Raw genomic sequence first — 18,924 nt, forward strand, 5'->3', positions numbered from 1 at the left:
AGTAATTGAATTTAACAAAAAAAGTCACCATTGCAATCTTAGTGATGCACACGAGTCAAAATCTACCACTTAACACGGTGAGATATTTCATACTGAACCTGAACATCGACACGCTTCTGGACTTAAACAAAAAAAGACCCTTACCAGGAATGATCATGAATAAGAGCCGGGGTAGATTTTTACTTTCATCTTTTGAGAGGTCTTTCCAGGGTCCACACTTTAAGACATGAGTAGCAGCTCCACAACAGTAGATAAATTCTTCGTGTAATGGGACTGACTCTTCTGACGGCGACCTCATGTTTGCTGTGAGGCAGAACAAGGTACTGTTATAACAGGTCAGCAGACATTTACATGGTTGGCTCTTTGCTATTGTACCTTCCCAGAGAATAATTGCAAAACAAAACCCACCCAAACCACCCCCACTCCCCTGAACAGCTGTCATAACCAGTAAACTGAGGTCCAATTCAGTATCTGATGTTCGAAGAGACTGTAGAAGGTGATACATATTACTACTGTATGAAGGTACCTTTCAGTTTTTGTCACAGAAATACACAGCAATGAACTGGACAGTAAGATCTATTCTACCTTAAAGGCAAATAATTTTAAATTTCATAATTCATGCCATCCACTGAAAAGGTTTATCTGAAACCCACCTCAAAATGAAAGTATTTTTAATGACAAAGGAGACACTTTTACTACTTCATTATTTGCCATGTTGTTGTCTTAGAGCAACTAAAAAGCAAGTAAAGTGAATTTTGTCAAACTATAAGAAGATGTATTCTTAATACATTATTCCTGCTTTTATTTCTTCATCATTTGAAGCTGAAAGAAGCTAAGAGCAGTTCTGACAGAGAAACCCAGTTACTCCAAAAACCACAGTAAACATTAAGCTTCTCACCCCTTTTCTGAGGTGTTTACAATTCAAGAAGCAAAAGTAACCAGTCCTTACACAATTAATTAGGTTCTATACAAAGTTTCTGATTATGAAATCTGCTGCAAAGTTTCATTTTGAACTGATATCATGGAACAACTCCAAATGGAAATCGCACTGACAACTCTTCATTCACAAGAAGTATTTGCAACATAAGTCAGAAGTCAAGCAATGAAGAAAACTCAGCAATGTATTTTGGATTGGAGAGGTAGGATTTTCAGGTTCACACAGACATCTTGTACTAGCTTTGGTCAAGTTTTAACTTCTAATTTCAAACACACACAATGCTGCAGTACCTGAAAGAAAGACTGCACATTGGAAAAGAAATGGGTCTCTAAAAAACTGCCCATCTGAGATAATTCCAAATAGTTTCATAGTACTAACTCTGTGTAATATCCAAGGGATTTTTTGTTAATTTATTGTTTGGTTTTCAATTTGTGACTCTATGGCCTTTGGTAATACAGATGGACAGAAGAGAAAAACAGAGAAAAGATAGTGGATGTGCTCCCAACATACTGCTCAGGTCTGTTTTAAGATAAAATCAGTAATACCCAAAAATGCCCCAAGATCTCTTTCCCTCTTCATACATGAAGCTTTGAAGAACAGTTTTCCATTACAGGCATCTATCTTCGCCATGAATTGCCTGCATTTCCCCTAGAAATATCTTAAGATGGCCTATCAATTTCCAAACAGATTTAACAGGCAGAGGTCTCAAGAGATAAGGTTCCTACCAGCTCTGTCAGGTGGTGGAGAGGGCACAGTTTGTGCCCCAGCAGCAGTTTCAAGAATACTGAGGAGAAAACAAAACAACTCGATCAGTGAGAGTTTCATATGAATCATCACAAAGAGATGCAGCTACTTAGGAAACCAGGCCTTATTACGTCCCATGCAGGTTTTTTCCTTCTCTTCAACTCCTCTTCATGAATTGTCTAAACATATGCAGGAAAAGTATTACAAGAAATGCAGCTCCTATCAACAGTACTTAATCTTGTTACAAAACTTTGGTCAGAATACAGAAATATGGGCTTTGACTCACAGGGATTTAGCACTAGACTAACACACCCTTAATGTAGGTGGCTACCTGAACACAAACTCCTATTACAGCATACAAAGTTTCAGATGCCAGTGTATGGCCTGATCAAGGAATAACCATCCTCTTGGTTTTCACCTCAGGATGAGACAAATCCTCCCCCAGTTTGCAAAGGCTACAATGAAAACTGAGACACACGCTTGGACTTGCAAACCAACACATATATTTAGGTGTCTTACTACTGATCTGGATGCCACCTACAGTCATTTTTTCAGACAAGAATATTTGAAAACAGAGTTATCCACAAACAGCAGATTACTTCTGCCATATGACCAAGTCTCTTCATATTCATCTTTGGTTCAACTGACCCCAGAGTAAAATGCTGATAGTAAAACTAAGTTTCCTTTGCACACACTGTGCTAATTATTCATGCAACTCTCCTGACAGCATATTTTAACTGCTCCATCCTACACTATTACTTGGACTTGGCATTTTATTTCAAAGATAGCTTGGGAATAGCAAAATCTGTGATCTGCATTCAAAAGAATATTTAGTGATAGAACTGTCAAAAGCTCAGACTAGCACAATATAATGTAATTAGAGCAAGTCAGTTGATAGTTGGCATATAAACTATCCAATAACAAGACAGGACAAGCAGGCTGGTGTACCTGAAGCGAGAGACAGAATGGTAACCACAAGGGTAAAGTTGCATAAATCAATGATGAAACCAAAACAAAGGAGAAAGGACTAATGAGGCATATTTGACATATGTGATTACAAAAAAACGTAAGAAATACATCCCATGGTTTCCATGGCCAGGGTTACTGTGAGACCACTCTCTACCCTTTCTGGAAAGTCACGATAACACTGGAAGAAGCTACACAGCAAAATGGTGGAATCACTACTTCTGGAAGTATTCAAAAATATCTGGATGTGGCACCTGGGGACATGGTTTAGTGGTGAACATGGCAGTGCTGGGTTACCAGTCAGACTTGAGTCTGACTTAAAGCTCTTTTCCAACCTTACTGATTCTATGATTGTGAGTCGTGCCTGAAAACTGCAAAAAGGCAACCACCATGCCCATGTTGGAGTGTGCAGGGAGTTCTGGGCCAGTCAGCCTCAGTTCACAGAAAGTTATCAAACAAAATCACCGCCAAAGTTGTACTCAAGCACATGAAACAGCCATTAACTTACCAGCAATGTCTTTCAAGGATCAGTGTTGGGCAACAATGTTCAATGTCTTCATTAAGACTTACACAATGGGACAGGAGGCACCCTCAGCAAGTTTGTGAATAATATCAAGGGAGGAAGACATCAACTGAAACACTGGAGGGTAGGGCTGCTTTCCAAATGGACCTTGGCAGGCTGGAAAAATGGGAACTACATGAAAGCCCAGGGTAAATGGAAAGTTCTTGCACCCAGAGCTCAGTAACCCCACGTAGCAACAAGGGCTGGGGGCTCAAAGGCTAAGAAGCAGCTTTCCTAAAAACACACTAGTGATTAACAAGCTGAAAATGAGTCAGTAGTGAGCCCTTGCAACCATCCAGCCCAAGTGTATATAAGATTGCACAAAAAGGAGTAGCCAGCAAGTTTTGGGATGTGATTATCTTTTCCTGGAGCACTATGTCCCGTTTTGGACTCCTCATACAAGCACGACATCAGTATACTGGAGAGAGTCAATTAGATGATATGAACCTGAAGCATGTGATGTACATCCAAAGGACAAGGAAAAACAGTCAAATGTTGCAATGAAGGTAATTCCAATTACAAAGGGTTCCCCACATGCACACTGAGGATTATTAAATAATGAAAGAAGTTGCACAGAGAGGCTTTGGAATCTCCAACTGGAAAATGCCTTCAGCAACCAGATCTACTTTGCATTTTTTGAGAAAGAAACTGGACCACAACCTAGGGATAACCTACAGAAGTTGGAATTTACAGAAGTACATTCCTGAGACTGAATTTAAATTCACCTTAAATTGCCAAAATAATTGGTTGATGCAATTTCAAGGCTGCTGCCTATCAAAAAAATCACTGTAAATCATGGAGAGATCCTCATGGCTAGGGGAAAAAAAAAAAGCCAGGGGAAAAAAGTATCTAAAATTATAGCCATTTTCCATCAAAAAAAAATTAAGAAGGAGCACCCAGGGCACTGTAGGCTGATCTGGCTCAACTGAGTCACAGAAAAATCACAGGAGTATTTATTCTATATGTTCTTCTAATCATATAAAGGGAAAGAGGTTAATCTTGAATAAGAGACCAATTTGCCAACGGCAAATCGTGCTCAAGCAACGCAATTGCCTTCAGAGATAAAATACCTGGCTACAATAATGAAAGAAAGTATGTGGATATAATGCACATTGTCTTATTAAGAATTTTGGCACTATCTCCCACTGCATTCTCCTTTCTAGGTCTAGGAAATGCAGGCTCAATAAACTGACTTGCATAGTTCGAAAACTAACTGAAAAAGTTTAAAAGACAGTCTGCTACTGGTTGTCAGCTGAATATCAAGTAATCTTTAGTCAAAACTAGAGCCTACAAAGCCCAGCGTTTTCATCAGGAACCTGGATGGAGAGATGTAAAAAGCAAACAATGCTAAAACATCTGGAATGGTGGAGATAGCTGAAGTAGAGCTTCAATTCAGAGCGTTGTTTCCTTGACAACCTTAAGGACTGGGCTAACAGATCCCTTACGAAGTTCAACAGCAGAAAGCACAGAGATCTGCCCCTGGAGCAGCCATACTTCAGAACCAGCTCAGAAGTAACTGGCTGAGCAACAGCCCTGCTGGGAAAGATGTTTGTCATGATGGATGACAAAGGCAGCAATGCACTCTGAACACAGCAAGGCAAACTATGTATCAGACTGAAATTTCAAAAGCAAAGCCAGTAGTTGCATGGAATTTATTCTTCCCTTCTATTCAACAGGTAATTAGGACATACCTGCAACACTGAGCCCACCTGTGTTCACCCCACCAGGTTAAGACAACAGTTAAGGGAAGCTTCAGAGGGTCAAATAAATTTCCAGGCCAGAGGTTTAAGGAAAAGCTTTATGAATTGTGCTTTTTCAGTCTGCCAAGTTCTAATCAAATAGCAATATAGAGCCATTTGAAAGAGACCTGCAAAAGCAGCATAGCCAACTTTGCTTTGCAATGGTAGATGGTAAAATAAGAGGCAACAGCCACAAGTTGTGTCTTGACAGTTTAAGGCACCACAAAAAAAATGAGTTGCTAAGGAGGGAAGATTACTAGGAAGGCAGCAGAATCTCTCTTGTTGGAGGTTGTTAAGACTCAGCTGGACAAAACAGTAATTTTCATCTGAAGGACAGACTAAATTTTCTCCAGAGTTTTCTAGAAATCAAGAGTGTTGATTATGGCCCTAAAACATCAGAAAGAATACAGCATATGAGACACAGTTAGGACCTCAGCCCATTCTTCTAGTACCTGAGCAAATGCAGAGTTTCATGCATACAGTACATGACAATAACTAAGTATATACGTCAGAGAAAAGGAATCTAAACTAGCCCAGTCCTCCAAAAACATAGGAAACTGAAGTAGATGTATTCTGTGGATTAGCTGCACCACTTAAATAAAAAAAGAAAGGCTGATCTAATAGATGACCTTACATGGTTGAATTCAACATCACAATGCAAAAGAATAACTGGAAAGATAGTGAGATTCCTTCAGCTGCCTGCTATGCTAAGGCTCTGACAATTTCTGCAACAATATCCCCAGAGGAGAACCCTCCAGACCCGAGGTAAGCTCCTGGATTTGCAGATTGGAACTTAGATGCTCATAGCTGAGACCTAGAAACAGAAGGGACAGACTGACTGACCTGGTAAAAAAAACTGCAAGGAGGAACAAGGGAAGCGGAGGGAGAACACGATGTGTCAGACCAGGGACAGCACGACACAGGATGCCTAGCTCTCATAAAGGGTTTATTTGGACAAACTACAAACAGTGGACGCCAGATTGTCTAAGGGAAAACAACGAACACGGGCCAAAGACTTTGCAAGCTGTTGTGACACTAGTCACAAATCTTGGCCAATTCTGTATAAGCAAAGCAGCAGCAGCAGCCAGTAGCACATAAAAATGAAACATTTCTTCATTGTACTTTCCAGTACAATTCTCCGTCAAAGTCATATACTAATTCCTTTTGCACTAGCTCTGAATTATGTCAGGTGTTATTTGTAAAAATGAGCAAAGCTAAAAAGTTAACACTTCAAATGAAGCAATGTAGTTATACAATATAACCCAATAAACCTCAAACATCTCTACATGGGGCAGTTCAAAGCAGCAGGCTGCTTTTCTCTAAAACAAGGGAAATAGACAGCCTTGCTTTTAGGGATCACTCAATGACCTAGCAATCTGATGTTTTCATTTGTTTTGTTCCTGTATCATTATCCACATGCCCCTCCCTCAAGCAGTACAACAGCTGAGGTAATTTCACTGATGACTGTGCAAAAATATCAGTGAAATGTGGAAAAGGGTACAGTTTACTCGAACTTTGGGCTGCAGTGATAAAAAGCTGAAGTGCAGAACGAAAATGGGAATCAGTTTTCATTTCTGAACCTTGTTCAGAGACAACATACAGGGGACTCTGCACAGACCTAAGGAGAGAGAAACCTAGTTTTAAGAACTGCACCTACCCACAAAATCTTTGTATCATCACAAAATTTGGATTTTATTACCATTAACAACCTTGTAGCAATGATCAAGAAAGTAAGTACAGTCCTCATGGAAGAGGAGCAGGCAAAATGATTTCTGGGTATCAATTTTGTACAGGACAAGTAGTCCCTTGTCAGTGCCAAACATTATGAAACCAGTTATGGAGAAAGCTTTTCGGCAAAGCAGCATAGGACTCACAAATCAAAAAACTGTTAACTTGGAAAGGCCCATTTGTGGGTTCAAATCAAGAACAGACGGATTTCCCACCAACTTTATTCCAGCAAGGTGCTTTGCTCTGATATGAACAATTTGAAAGGGGTTTTGGGGGTAAGGAATCATAAAATCAGAAAATATGTTCAGATTACACAATTAATCACATCTACATTGGTCTGGTACAAAATTACTCAACATAGAGGGTAATCAAAACCCTGGGGTAATGGATTAGGAAGGTACACCATAACTTTAAACCAGCATTTATATCTCTCTGACAGTTTTGGATTTAAGAAGTTCAGCATGTACTAATGACTAAAAAAAAAAAATGGAGCTCTTGTAAATTATCATAACAGAAGTATTACAGCACTCTTGGTCTCGATATCCACACTACTCTCAAGAGGATGAAACAGCAAATGAAAGACTTCCATGGGGATCAGGCACAATGGTAACCTCTATGCAAGCAGTCAAAGTGCCGACTGTTGGTCTACAGCACTCAACAGTCAACAACATCTGATGTTTCACTGCAGTCCTGGCAACAAGGCACTAAGTTGGATATCTGGTCTCTCTTTCTCCTTTGGTGATCACAGACCTCAGTTTAACAAAGGTCCCAAAACACCAGTTGTGCTTATCCAGTGCTCAAAGAGCACAGTCCATGCCCTTTGTTATCAGGTAGATCAAAGCTCCTCTCTTTGCCACTGCAATTTAACACTCGGTTAGAAACACAGAGCACTGGAGTCAGAGCGAACATAAGCAAACCCTGAGAAGTCACCCCGGTATGGCTGAGGGTCCCTGAGCAACTATAAATGTATCCAAAAGAACAAAAACATGACATTCTAAAAGCAGAATATGTTTTATCAAACACATTTCAACCTACAGTGGAAGAGGTCCTACATATGAGGTCCTGAATCATACCCAGATGGTCACTTCCACTTTTTCGAAAGAGCTAACGCATCATAAAGTGGTTGTGAACTGTTCAGAGCTACACCAACCTGAAAATGACCCTAAAAGAGTCCAAGTGTTTCTGGTTTGTTTTTTCCTTAAAGTAACCTCATAAGCATAATTAGGTTGGCAACTTCATGGATTACAAGAAAGTGGTAGTTATGCTCCCAGGGAATTCCCAATTTCCCAGTCAATATGCAGGCCTGATGATAAAGCTAAGAATGTCCATGACCTAAAAAACAAATGAGCATGAAAGTTGTTGCTTAAAGAAAAAAATGAAATCAAGGAAGTAATGACAGTTTCACTTGTGTGAAAGCAAATAGGATGGTTTAATTTGGTGTAATATGAGGTATTTTTCAGAACAGAAAGTGGGATTTTGGGAAACTTTTTAGTCCCAAAGGAAAAAAAAAACTTGTTCATTTGCACATACTATTGAGGTCTACTGGAGAAATTAAGTAACTTTCAGACAGCTTTCCCTCCAAATACTGCTTTAAAGTATTGGACCCAGAGAAAAAACGTGGGGATTTTAAAACTGAAACTTCACAGAGGGATAAACAGAAGGTTGTGAGCATGAATAACATGTGAGTATAATAAATATACTTTATGTTCTGAGATTAAACTGCAATGCTAGCAAAACCTTGGTCAAATAAAGATAGACTATCTATGTGAAAGAACATAAAAAGCTGCTGCTGAAGTACAATGTCTACATGCTAAGAAAAGTTTCCAGGGGGAAAAAACTATGCCAGGTCTCTTCTGACCAACAAATTTCAAAGGCACAGCAGACTCCTGTCAAGAGAATCTTGTAAATAAACTTTCCCAGCTGCCTGCTACATTAGAAAGTCAAAGGCAGATAAATCAGTTTGGAAATCCAACTCAGTTAGCAAGACAAAATTGTCACAAATACAGTAAAGTTTGCAAAGTATGCAATTTGTTTATTTATGTTGAACATCAGTACCTTGGGAGCCACTGGGCAAAACTGAAATGTAACACCATGATTACAGACTGGGTTAAAATCTGGCTGAAGTTAGAGCTGTGAATGTAATACTTCTCAAACAAGAATCCATCATGCTTAAGTTTCGATATAGAGAAAAGTAATATTAGTGGCCTTCAAACTTCAGCACATATCAACACCCAAAACAGAGCGCATTCAAAAGTTATGTGAACTATGGGAGAGAAGACATGGCCTTTTTGCTTCAAGGGAGATGGAGAAATATCAAAATATACTGCAAAAAAAGTGAAGGAACAGGCAATCAAGGACACACATACAAGAAGAAAATGAAAATAGAATTGAGAGAGGGGAACATACACATGCAAATAGGTTTGTTGTGGTCTAAGGGTTTGGATAAAACGCTTGCTCACTAAACAAAGATGATGCTTCTTTGCCATTTGGTTCCTACTGCCTCCAGGGAAAATGAGAATTTTGCAACTTTTCAAAAGGAAAAAAAAGGCAAAAAATTATTTGTCTTTGCAACCATATGTTCTATACTTTCATTTTTTCTCCTGCTTCAAAAAACTACAAGCCCACATTTCTGTTGGATGGATGTTTAAGTCATACAGGTAATCTGGACAACATTCAATGAAAAACAAAAATGCAATAATTTCAGGTAATGGCAACTTACACATTCACTTAAACCACAGCACCCAGAAGTTGAAGAAACTTGAAGAAACTTCCATCTTTCAGCAGCAGCAATAACAGGCAAAAGCAGTAAAAAGCAATTGCTATTTCATTTTATATTCAATAACTCTTTTTCCACCTCCTATCAAAATAAGATTCACTGCTCCATGGAGAGCACTCTTTTTTCTTGCTAAGTAATGCAAAGTTCAAAGAGCATAATGAATACTAATAAGAGGCAAGAATCAAATAAAAAAAATAAATCAAAAAATATACATCCATATAATTAGCATCATGTTGCCCTTGATTTGACTTCCCCCATCCTCTCCTGTACTGTTCAGTATGAATCTCTCTATAGAACTAACTCTTATTTTTTTGTTTCTTCCGTTTTTCCATGTTAGTTATTCTCCTTTAAGCTAAAACATGCTTCGAATTAAAAACATTTTTTCTTCTCATCTTATTATTTCAATAATTTTATATTTTCATGTGCTCTTACGTCAACTGTTTATCCCACCTTCAACTTAGCTCTCCAGCTGTTGCCCATTTTCCTGCTTTCAAACCAGGACATAAAAGAATTAGTCAAAATCCCATCTACTCACAGTAGACCAACTAACTAGTCACTACAGCATTCTCCAGTAACCTCTCAACCTGTGTCACCACCTCCTCCTTATGTTTACTGCAGCAGCTGTACATTCTGATATTAATTTACCCACCTAAACATGTCAGGAAGGCACTGTGAGCAGAGACATGGAAACAAACTGTATGCAGCTCTGTGGAAAGGACAAAGGAAATCCAACAGGAGAACCAATAACAGGAGACATGAATAAAAACAGGTAGCATCAGATCCCTTTCTGAGTCACTACAGCAACGTGACAGTCTGTACTACTAAGATGAGGCCTGGAGTCTAAGTCGTTCCCAGTAAGAAGCACTGGGGATGTTCCTCCTCCTGCTGATCAGGGGGACAGGACAGGGAGTTGAACAGTCAGGCTGGACACAGTCAGGCTGGTGTGTAGCCAAAAGGTTTGTTTCAGAACCAGTGCTGCAGGAAGGTCTGCACATGCCAGTGCTCTGACATACAGACCTACAGTTCTGGTCAGAAGAGGATCCAAGCCATTCTGGGAACACTCCAATGTGCTCCTCACAACACCAGTAACCCTGATAATAACTCTATTCCAGCATTTTGCACAAGGGCCCAGCTCCTCCCATCAAGATAAAGCCTGACAACACATGACTACATATGAATGGTGGTGGCCAGTCTCTTCACGAACGAAGAACCGGGGAAGGTCTTTACACCTTCCAGCCTGCGCATTGGATTTTTTTAGGTGAGACACAGTGTGCGCAGAACTGAGCCCACCCTTTAATCCTGAGGTTCATCTGCCGGGGCCAAGCACGCTTGGACGGTGGCAGCGAGGTCCTCAGGACGTAGATGGATTGCCTTACAGGCTAACAAGCTCCATCTGCCCGGACTACATATGAATACATACATGAACAAAGCCTCTGCTCATCACAGGTGCAAATAAGAATCCAGTTATTTTGGGAGGTAAAATTTGAGGAGTCAGACTTCCACAGAAAGTTTGTATCACTAAAGTATTCCTTTAAAACAAAATAATATTTGAGTAAAGAATTGGTCAAAACAAAAGACAGTGGGAATGGGATCTAAACAGAAGCAGGAGATGAGATGGAAAAAGGAAAGAACCAAATGAACACCATGGTTACTGATAACAGAATGAGGAAGCAAGGACACTGAGGAAAGAAAGAAGAATACTGATGAAAGAAACCCTGACAAACTTGAAGTTAAATCATTTCTGATTAGAGTTGTTCTGGCACATCAGGATTACCTAACATATGGCAACAGGGCACTTACCACACAGTGCAGAGCTGTGTGGGTGGTTGTGCAATCCCAGCTAGATAAACAAACAGTTCTCTCATTCATTTCACTACTGACTAGGTACTCAGGCTGGTATTCATGTGAAAAGTCAGATTTGTTTCGAGCTTAATTCTTCATTAAGCTCAGACCTTTCATATTACACCTTTTTTTTCCTACTGTGAATATTCTTTCATCAGAATAATTTACTTCTTCTAGTATAACCTGTTCACAAACCTTACTGGACATCTAAATGCCATTATTCAAAGTGTAAGCAGGAATCCAATTTTGTCAAACATTTCACTGAAAATGCACGGTGTTACACAGTAGTTCGTCAAGAGCAGAAAAAAACATATTTATATTGCTATTAGGAGCGTGCCTGATTTAAATAAGTGAAAACTATCTGTCTTCCACATCCTGTAAACATGTTTTCTGTACAAATGCATGCAAGCTGAAACCCTGAAATTCTGCTTCTAATATTTGGTAAAAATAACCTAGACATTATCCAAAGTGAGGATCATCCCTTTTTCCAGAAAAGGTGCCTTAATCATAATAAATCAGAATAATAGAAAAAAATGTAATTTTAACAAAATCAAAGCTATCAATAAAAAACAAACAAACAAACAAACAAAAAACCCACAAACAACGAAATAGTGAGAAGAGTGCAATTAGGAAGCTTTAGAGTAAATCTTGTCAAATTTACTGGTAAATTCTTTGTCTTGGCAGTCATATTGGTAATTTTGTTTTACCATTACCCATACACAATTTATTGTAATTGCCTTGGTGAATCAAATGACACAGATAAATAGGTAATGACTGATCAGTATCTACTCTAATCTAAAAAGTAGGAAATACTAAATAGAAGTAGCAGAAAGCATACTGAAAACGAACAGAAGTGCCTCCTGAGTTAATGGATATTTGACCCACAGAACTACTTGAGGCTGGATGATGGGAAAACTAGAGTTCCACATGGGTCAAAGACAAGGATGATGGATAGATCCACTGTGGATCTTTAAGACCTCAATACACCTGTTCCAGAAAGCTCCTGGGCTGCAGTTTGTTGAAAGCTGAGTGGATACTTACAGAGTGAACTAGGTAAAGTATGCTTGCCTTTTTCACAGGCATCTGCTTAGGATACTGTCAAAGACTCTTGAAAAAAATGCCTGACTTCGACTGATTTTAGACAATCCTTGTAGTAATTCCATGATGGAAAATATTCTCAGTGCTGTTGCTTACCCAGCTCTGTAAAAGTGCGACCATTTCCCTCATGGACATCATACATGCAAGTGCCACAAGAAAATAGGTAACTGCAATAATACCAATTAATAATTGAATGCTTCTAGTCTCTGAGACACAAAGAATACAGGTTCATATCTAGTTTCTGTCACAGGCCCATGCAGATGGACTCTCGCATTTAACTCGACATCACAAAGTCCCAGAGGGCCAGGAGCATACAACACCTGAAAAAATAAGCATCTGCATCATCCAAGCCATTGAAATCTTCTCATGATAAGGCTTTATGATTATGCTTCAGTTGCAGTAAAAGAAGCTGTCTCATCATTTCTGCAACACAACAAAAAACCTACCAGTAAGAAAGCTCCCCAACAACTGTCACACCTCAACAGCGCTTGATCATTAGCTTTGTTTCTTTAACAACACATTTCCATACCAGCATTTACACTGCTTCCCTGAACCTGCTGCTCACCTCCTGTCTGGCACAGGCGTTTCTTCTGTTGTGTAATAAACACAGGCTTGAAGGCAGGTGCTAACGCTGGTGATGCTCTGGGACCAGTCCTGAGAGTCACTCTGACAGACAGTGGGTTCCTGAAGGGTGTGTGCGCCTGCCAGCCTCGCTGCTTTTCCAAACCAACAGCTCCTCTACTGAAAGACACTTCTTTCCACCTAAAAAATCTCATCTCACTTCTAACTCCTCAAAATTTATAACCTTATTTTCCTCTTTTCCTACTTACAGGCCCTTCAGGTCACAGACTTTTCCTTCATTTCTTGTTTTGTAACGTGCCACTTAGATAACAAGCACCAGTCAGGCTCCGAGAGATGCTTCACAGAAACACGTGCTGACACTCAGAAAAAAAACCCTACAGCAGCATCACCTCAGTTATTTTCTGGAAAAGCAGACACCGCTTAAGGACTCGTTTCCTGAAGTCTCCTCCCAACCCATGACAAAACAAGCCAAGGGAGCACGTAAGAAGCGTTGCTTACTGCACGGGGTGTGCTACTCCATCCTCAACCGCACGCCAGGAGATCACTGGCGTTACCAGGCGGAACAGGGCTCTACAGACCTGACACCCGACACAGAAGGGATGGGGATGGGGACACCTCCCTGCCGGGCGAGGCTCCGGCTCAGCCCCGCGCAGCGGCGGGGGGGGTGGGTGAGCGGCCGCCGGCTCGGGGAGGCCCTGGGAGGCGGCACAGGGGCAGGGGACGGCAGGGCAGGGCCCTGTGACACGTACCTTCCCCGTCCGCAGCTCCCGGCACGGCGGCGGCCGGCGCTGTCTCAGCCGAGGCCGGGCGGAAGCAGCCGGCGAGGAGGGGCGGGGGCGGCCGGGCCGCTCCTTCCGCCGGGGCCGCGCGGGAGAGCCGAGGGCGGGCCCGACCCGCCTCCCGCTGCTCCCTGAGGGCGGTGGGTGCGACCCCCATGAGGGAAGGGAGAGCTTTTCCCTGCCCGAGCCTGGCGTTACCCTGTCGCCGGTCACCCGTCACCCGTCACCCGCTTGGGAGCGGCGGGACCACGAGCGACGATCCCCCGAGACGCTCGTCTTGGGGTGGAGGGGAGGGGTCCTTCAGCCTGTCATTCACGCTTGCCCAAACCTCTCAGTTTCTTTGGGGATTCTGGCTAAGGAGGAAACAAACAAACAAACAAAAACAAACAAACAAACAAGATACTTTTGGAAGAGCAAAATGAGCCAGACTTCCTAAGAAATGGCATCATCCATTCATGTTCATCCCTCAGCGTGTTTGAAGGATAGAATAACAGAATCGTGGAATCATCAAGGTTGGGGGAGACCTCCAAGATCCTACAGTCCAGCTGTCAGCCCAGCAATGCCACTGGAACCCCTGAACCACTAAACTACAGATACCTCTTAAACACCTCCAGGGATGGTGACTCCACCACCTTCCTAGGCAACCTGTTCCAATGCCTGACCACACTACCAGTGAACTTTTTTTTTCCCTAATATCTGATCTGAATCTCCCCTGTCTAAGATAAAGGCCATTTCCTATTGTTCTCTCACTGAACACAGTGAGAGACCACTCCCACCTCATTACAAACCTGCCAGGTAGTTGTAGAGAGTGATAATGTCCCCCTAAACCTCCTTGGGACTAAACAAACCCAGCTCCTTCAGCCATTCCTCATGAAACAGGTTTGCAGACCTTCCATGAGCCTTGTTGCCCTTCGCTGGACACACTTGTGAGGCCTTGGAGTCAGAACAGATGCTCTATGAAATGTTGGTGCCTTGTGTAGTCAAAATCAAGTAAGACAGTAGCTATTTGGAAATGAACACCATGATTCTCACTCTGTGTGATGGTGATGTGCTCACTGCTTTTTTGCAGTCTGCAGGTTTAGCAATTCTCACCTCTCAGAAAGGTACAGTAAAACTACAGAAGATCTAGAAAGTATACCAAAGTTTTTCACAGATGTGAAATTCTTCCACATAGTGAGCACTAAATAAAATGGAAGATGGAAGACAAGCTGATGAGAGAAAGAGCTTGGGGAAATAATGACAGTAGTTTGTGAAACCAAGTTGAATGTATAGTGATTCCTCATTGCAATTTCTAATGCAAAACCTGTGGTAGAAAAATTAAACTCATAGGCAGCAGTTTGAAAACAAAAAGTACTTTATTGTAGTCTTAAACTTAATTGGAAACGTCACAGATTCCTAAAATTTCACCGAAATTTGCAAAAAGATAAGGCAGATTTATGAGAAGGAAATACATCAGGGATTATTAAACCTGAGAATACTGCTTAGTATTCTTAAGGTAAAGGAAGCCCTGATAGCTGTCATTCTTCTGGAAGTTGTACCAGGGAAGTAGCCTAAAGTGCTCTCCTTTTCATTAGCACAACTGCTGGACAGAATGGACTGTTGGCCTGATCTAATACAGTTTCCATGTTCCTATTTGCAACAACATTCGCATCAAATCCATTGGGTCATTTGTTATTCCAGAACTCAGTTTGTCTAATGCGCATTTAATATATCGAAGAATCCTCTAGATGCTTGAGCCACTGTTGATCAGACTACAACATTTTATTAAACTCTTTATGACATTTGATTATCAGCAGCAGATAAGCTCATGTGTGAAATTAAAATAATGACTGTGTGTATTTATTTTTATATGAAGTTGATAAGTTCCCATAGTGAAGTCAAAAAATATTCTTTTTCACTTTGTAGAAGAGGCACTTTACCCTGGTCTGTGGGCAAAAGGAAACTTAAGTAGGAAAAGGTCATTGTTCCACATCTCTGTGGAAAAAAATTACCTTGACATAGTGTTGTCTCAATGTGCCCTTTTGTGTGAGTACATGTGGACATTGTGATATGCCTTTGAATATGTTCCTGACATAAATGGCAGCAATAGTATTTTAGTATGTATTCCTCTGTTATAAGACTAAAAAAGCCAACTGCAGTCTTTTGGAAATTGAAGTTGATTAGACACTGTATATATTAGGTATCATATATATAGTATTACTCTCATCCGATTCTTTTTTTAAGTATATCAAGTCATAGTACAACAAGCACAAAACTTTGAGCATGGGAATGGTCTAATATAGAGCACTGGTCCCAGAGTTTCTGGACATGCACAGTCTTTGCTTGAACAAACAGCACCCTAGAAAACAGTGAGCTTAAGGTGACTCACACGTATAAAAGTTTTGCTGTATCAGGGTGGAATAGAGTAAGTACACTTAAGTGCTATTTTAATTCAGGGATAGGAAAAGGTGAATTTGTGTTAGGACAGCTTGGGGTAGTGCTTTATAAGGTCAGATTTTCATGAGTATTTTGCATTACTTCCCTGGTTATGTTTTTACTGCTGCATAAAACAGGACCAGCGAGTGTCCTTCAGAGCTCTCCTAGCAGCCCTTGCACTCTCACCCATCACATACTCTCACACTGCATGCAATCTAGGTTTTGTTAAATGGAGAAATCACAATGGATTTTGCAATAGTCTTTACATTTTTCAGGCACTTATAAATGAAAAAAAAACTCTACACAATATAACAATTTTGTCTAATGGCCACAATGGTACCACCCGTGTCCAAAAGAAAATCAGGACCAAGTACTAACAAGTGTAGATGTGGCCTGGCCGTGGCCACTTGGCTGGTTAAGGGTCCCTGGTGCTGTTTCATTTAACTGCAGGGTCAGGGCCTCTGACAAGGGCCAACTAGGAACGTTTTATATAGCCAGGGACCAGGCCTTGAGGAGTATTGGTGTTGAAACAAACAAGCCTGGAATATTTTTGCTGGCATCAAATGAGAGGCACAATGGCATTCAAGCAGCTTTGAGAAGTTTAGTTGGTAGTATCTCCAAGCACCAAATAAATCTGCAGGAGATAGGTTCTTCTGGCCAGGGCCCTGAAGGCCATCTGCTGTGGACTTGTTTAGTAATGCAAATAATACAATAATTGCTATGACCTATATATTTAAGGCTCTTTTTATACTTCAGTTTAAAATACTTAATCCAAAGAAAGCACAATTAACGTCCAATCAAAATATAAAATACCCTTTACATGTCAACAGTTACAGGATAGCAAATCCTGTCGAGGAACAGATGGATGTGTCTTTGTTAGTGTTGCCCCACAGATGAGTGGAAATTAGTTTTCAAGCAGCAGAGACATAAAAAAGTGCATATATATACAGAGTTTGCTGAAACTGCGTAAATACATGAAAAAAAGTTGTTGGCAAAACTTCCTGAAGAGGCATTTGGTACTTGAAAGTACCCACTAGTGTAAAATGTATTTGTAGTTAGCTGTTAATGCAGCTGTGTGTACTGGAACAACTCACACGGCAACTGCCTCATATTTAATAGTTGCAAACTGTAATATGAAATAAAACATTGAATTTCATGAAAGTAAATTCCATTTATAAGTACATTTGAGAACTAGTTGAATAATTTGTTATTTCTTTTTCTCCTGGCCTTCCCCTGTTGCTATCTAAAACTGACCATGAGAACCGTAAGTCATGAGTCACACCAGTGTTTGGCCAGAGATTTTCTGGTGTTTCAGAGAGCGCAGGGCTTCAGCTCAGGTACAGAATTTAGTCTCTTGTAAAAAGTCAGCTCTAGCCCTAACTATTGCCTGAATCCCATGGATCCCATTTTTGCTTAGCCTTTGCAGAATAGTATATTTTATTCTGAACTGCTATTTATGATTACTCATATGTGGTCTCTCTTGAAGTAGTCATAGACCCATATGCAGAGTTAGAGGGAGACAATGAAATACAAACCACTGGAAAGTGTTGCACATTCTAGACACCATTCTACACTTTTTCATTCCTGTTATTGATGAGACCAACTACTTTACCCTTGAGGTCAATATGCAGCAAAAACCTATTGTGGTACTGTTTGTGTTTTAGTCCCTATGCAGATAGTAAATTAAAATTATTTCTTTTTCAACCATTTTAAAGATATTAAATTATTCTTCTTTACAACAGGTTTTGAATGTTTGACTACATTAAATACCCTAAAAATTCATGTATATTCTGACTGTATCTTTGATAATAGCACAATATCCTTTATGTTCTAAAACTCTGTTGTTGTTGAAATAAAATCTGTGGCTGACTATTAATTTAGTGATGTCTTACAACTTTCACTTAATGTATGTCAGTGTTACATGAAAGAAGTTTTAACATTTTTAAACCCTTGTTCTCCCTTCCCTGCTACCATTATACCGGTGCAGTACTTTTAGGTGACTTTGATTTTCTATTTGCTTGTGTAATTTTGGAAAGAGATGTAGTTCCAAAACAAACATAAAGTTTAGACATCAAAAGAAAGAGAGGTCAACCTGTCTGCTCCTGAGTGTAGCACAAATGGGGAACGGAGTACACGGACAAGTGTAGGTAAAGAGATATAATTTTACTCTACAAGTAAAACATAGGACAGACAAAACAAAATGTTTATTTTTCTCCTTTTCACCTGCACTTTTAAACTACACTTACAGATTCACAGACTCACAGAAGGATGACATTTGAAGGGATTCTGAAGATGGTCTAGATTGATTCCCCTGCTCAAAGCAGGGTCAGCTGCACCAGGTTGCTCAGGGCTTTGTGACCAGCTGGGTTTGAATCTCTCCAGGAGCAGAGACTCCACAGGTTTTCCAGGCAACCTCTTCCAGAGTTCAACCAGTCTCACTGTAAAAAGGTTGGTTTGGGATATTTTAATTTTTTATTTTATTTCATTTCCTGTATTTCTGGTTGTGCCCACTTCCTTTAATCATGTCCCTGGCTCCAGCTTCTTTACTGCCCTACATCAGAGAGTTACACCCATTGATAGGACCTCCCTGAGATTTCTTCAGATTAAGCAGTCCCAGCTCTCCCAGCCTTCCCTGTCATCTATGCCTGAGTCATCTTTGTGGCCCATTGCTAGACTTGCCCATGTAAGTCCAAGTCTCTCTTGCACTGGGAACCCATCACTGGACACGGCATTCCAGATGTGGCCTCACCACTGCT

At 40.5% G+C, this 18,924-nt stretch overlaps 1 protein-coding gene across 4 annotated transcripts in view; it reads right to left on the reverse strand.

The window, feature by feature from the left end:
• Positions 1-13,990, reverse strand: part of LOC114061399 (lipid droplet-associated hydrolase-like) — a 54,336-nt gene extending 40,346 nt beyond the window's left edge. The window contains exons 1-2 of one of the 4 annotated variants that reach the window (XM_027891854.1): positions 12,958-13,310; positions 145-303 (exon numbers count right to left, since the gene is read on the reverse strand). In XM_027891854.1, the coding sequence (XP_027747655.1) occupies positions 145-303; positions 12,958-13,168 (370 nt within the window). In that variant the 5' untranslated portion in view covers positions 13,169-13,310. Of the gene's footprint in view, positions 1-144; positions 304-12,957; positions 13,358-13,723 lie in introns of those variants that run through there. The other 3 variants (XM_027891855.1, XM_027891853.1, XM_027891856.1) reach the window with 3 other exon arrangements.
• Between the last annotated feature and the right edge of the window lie 4,934 nt (positions 13,991-18,924).

Source organism: Empidonax traillii, unplaced genomic scaffold (assembly GCF_003031625.1).
Source record: "Empidonax traillii isolate 1590-97213 ecotype Southwest subspecies unplaced genomic scaffold, ASM303162v1 scaffold333:size665630, whole genome shotgun sequence".
NCBI lineage: Eukaryota > Metazoa > Chordata > Aves > Passeriformes > Tyrannidae > Empidonax > Empidonax traillii.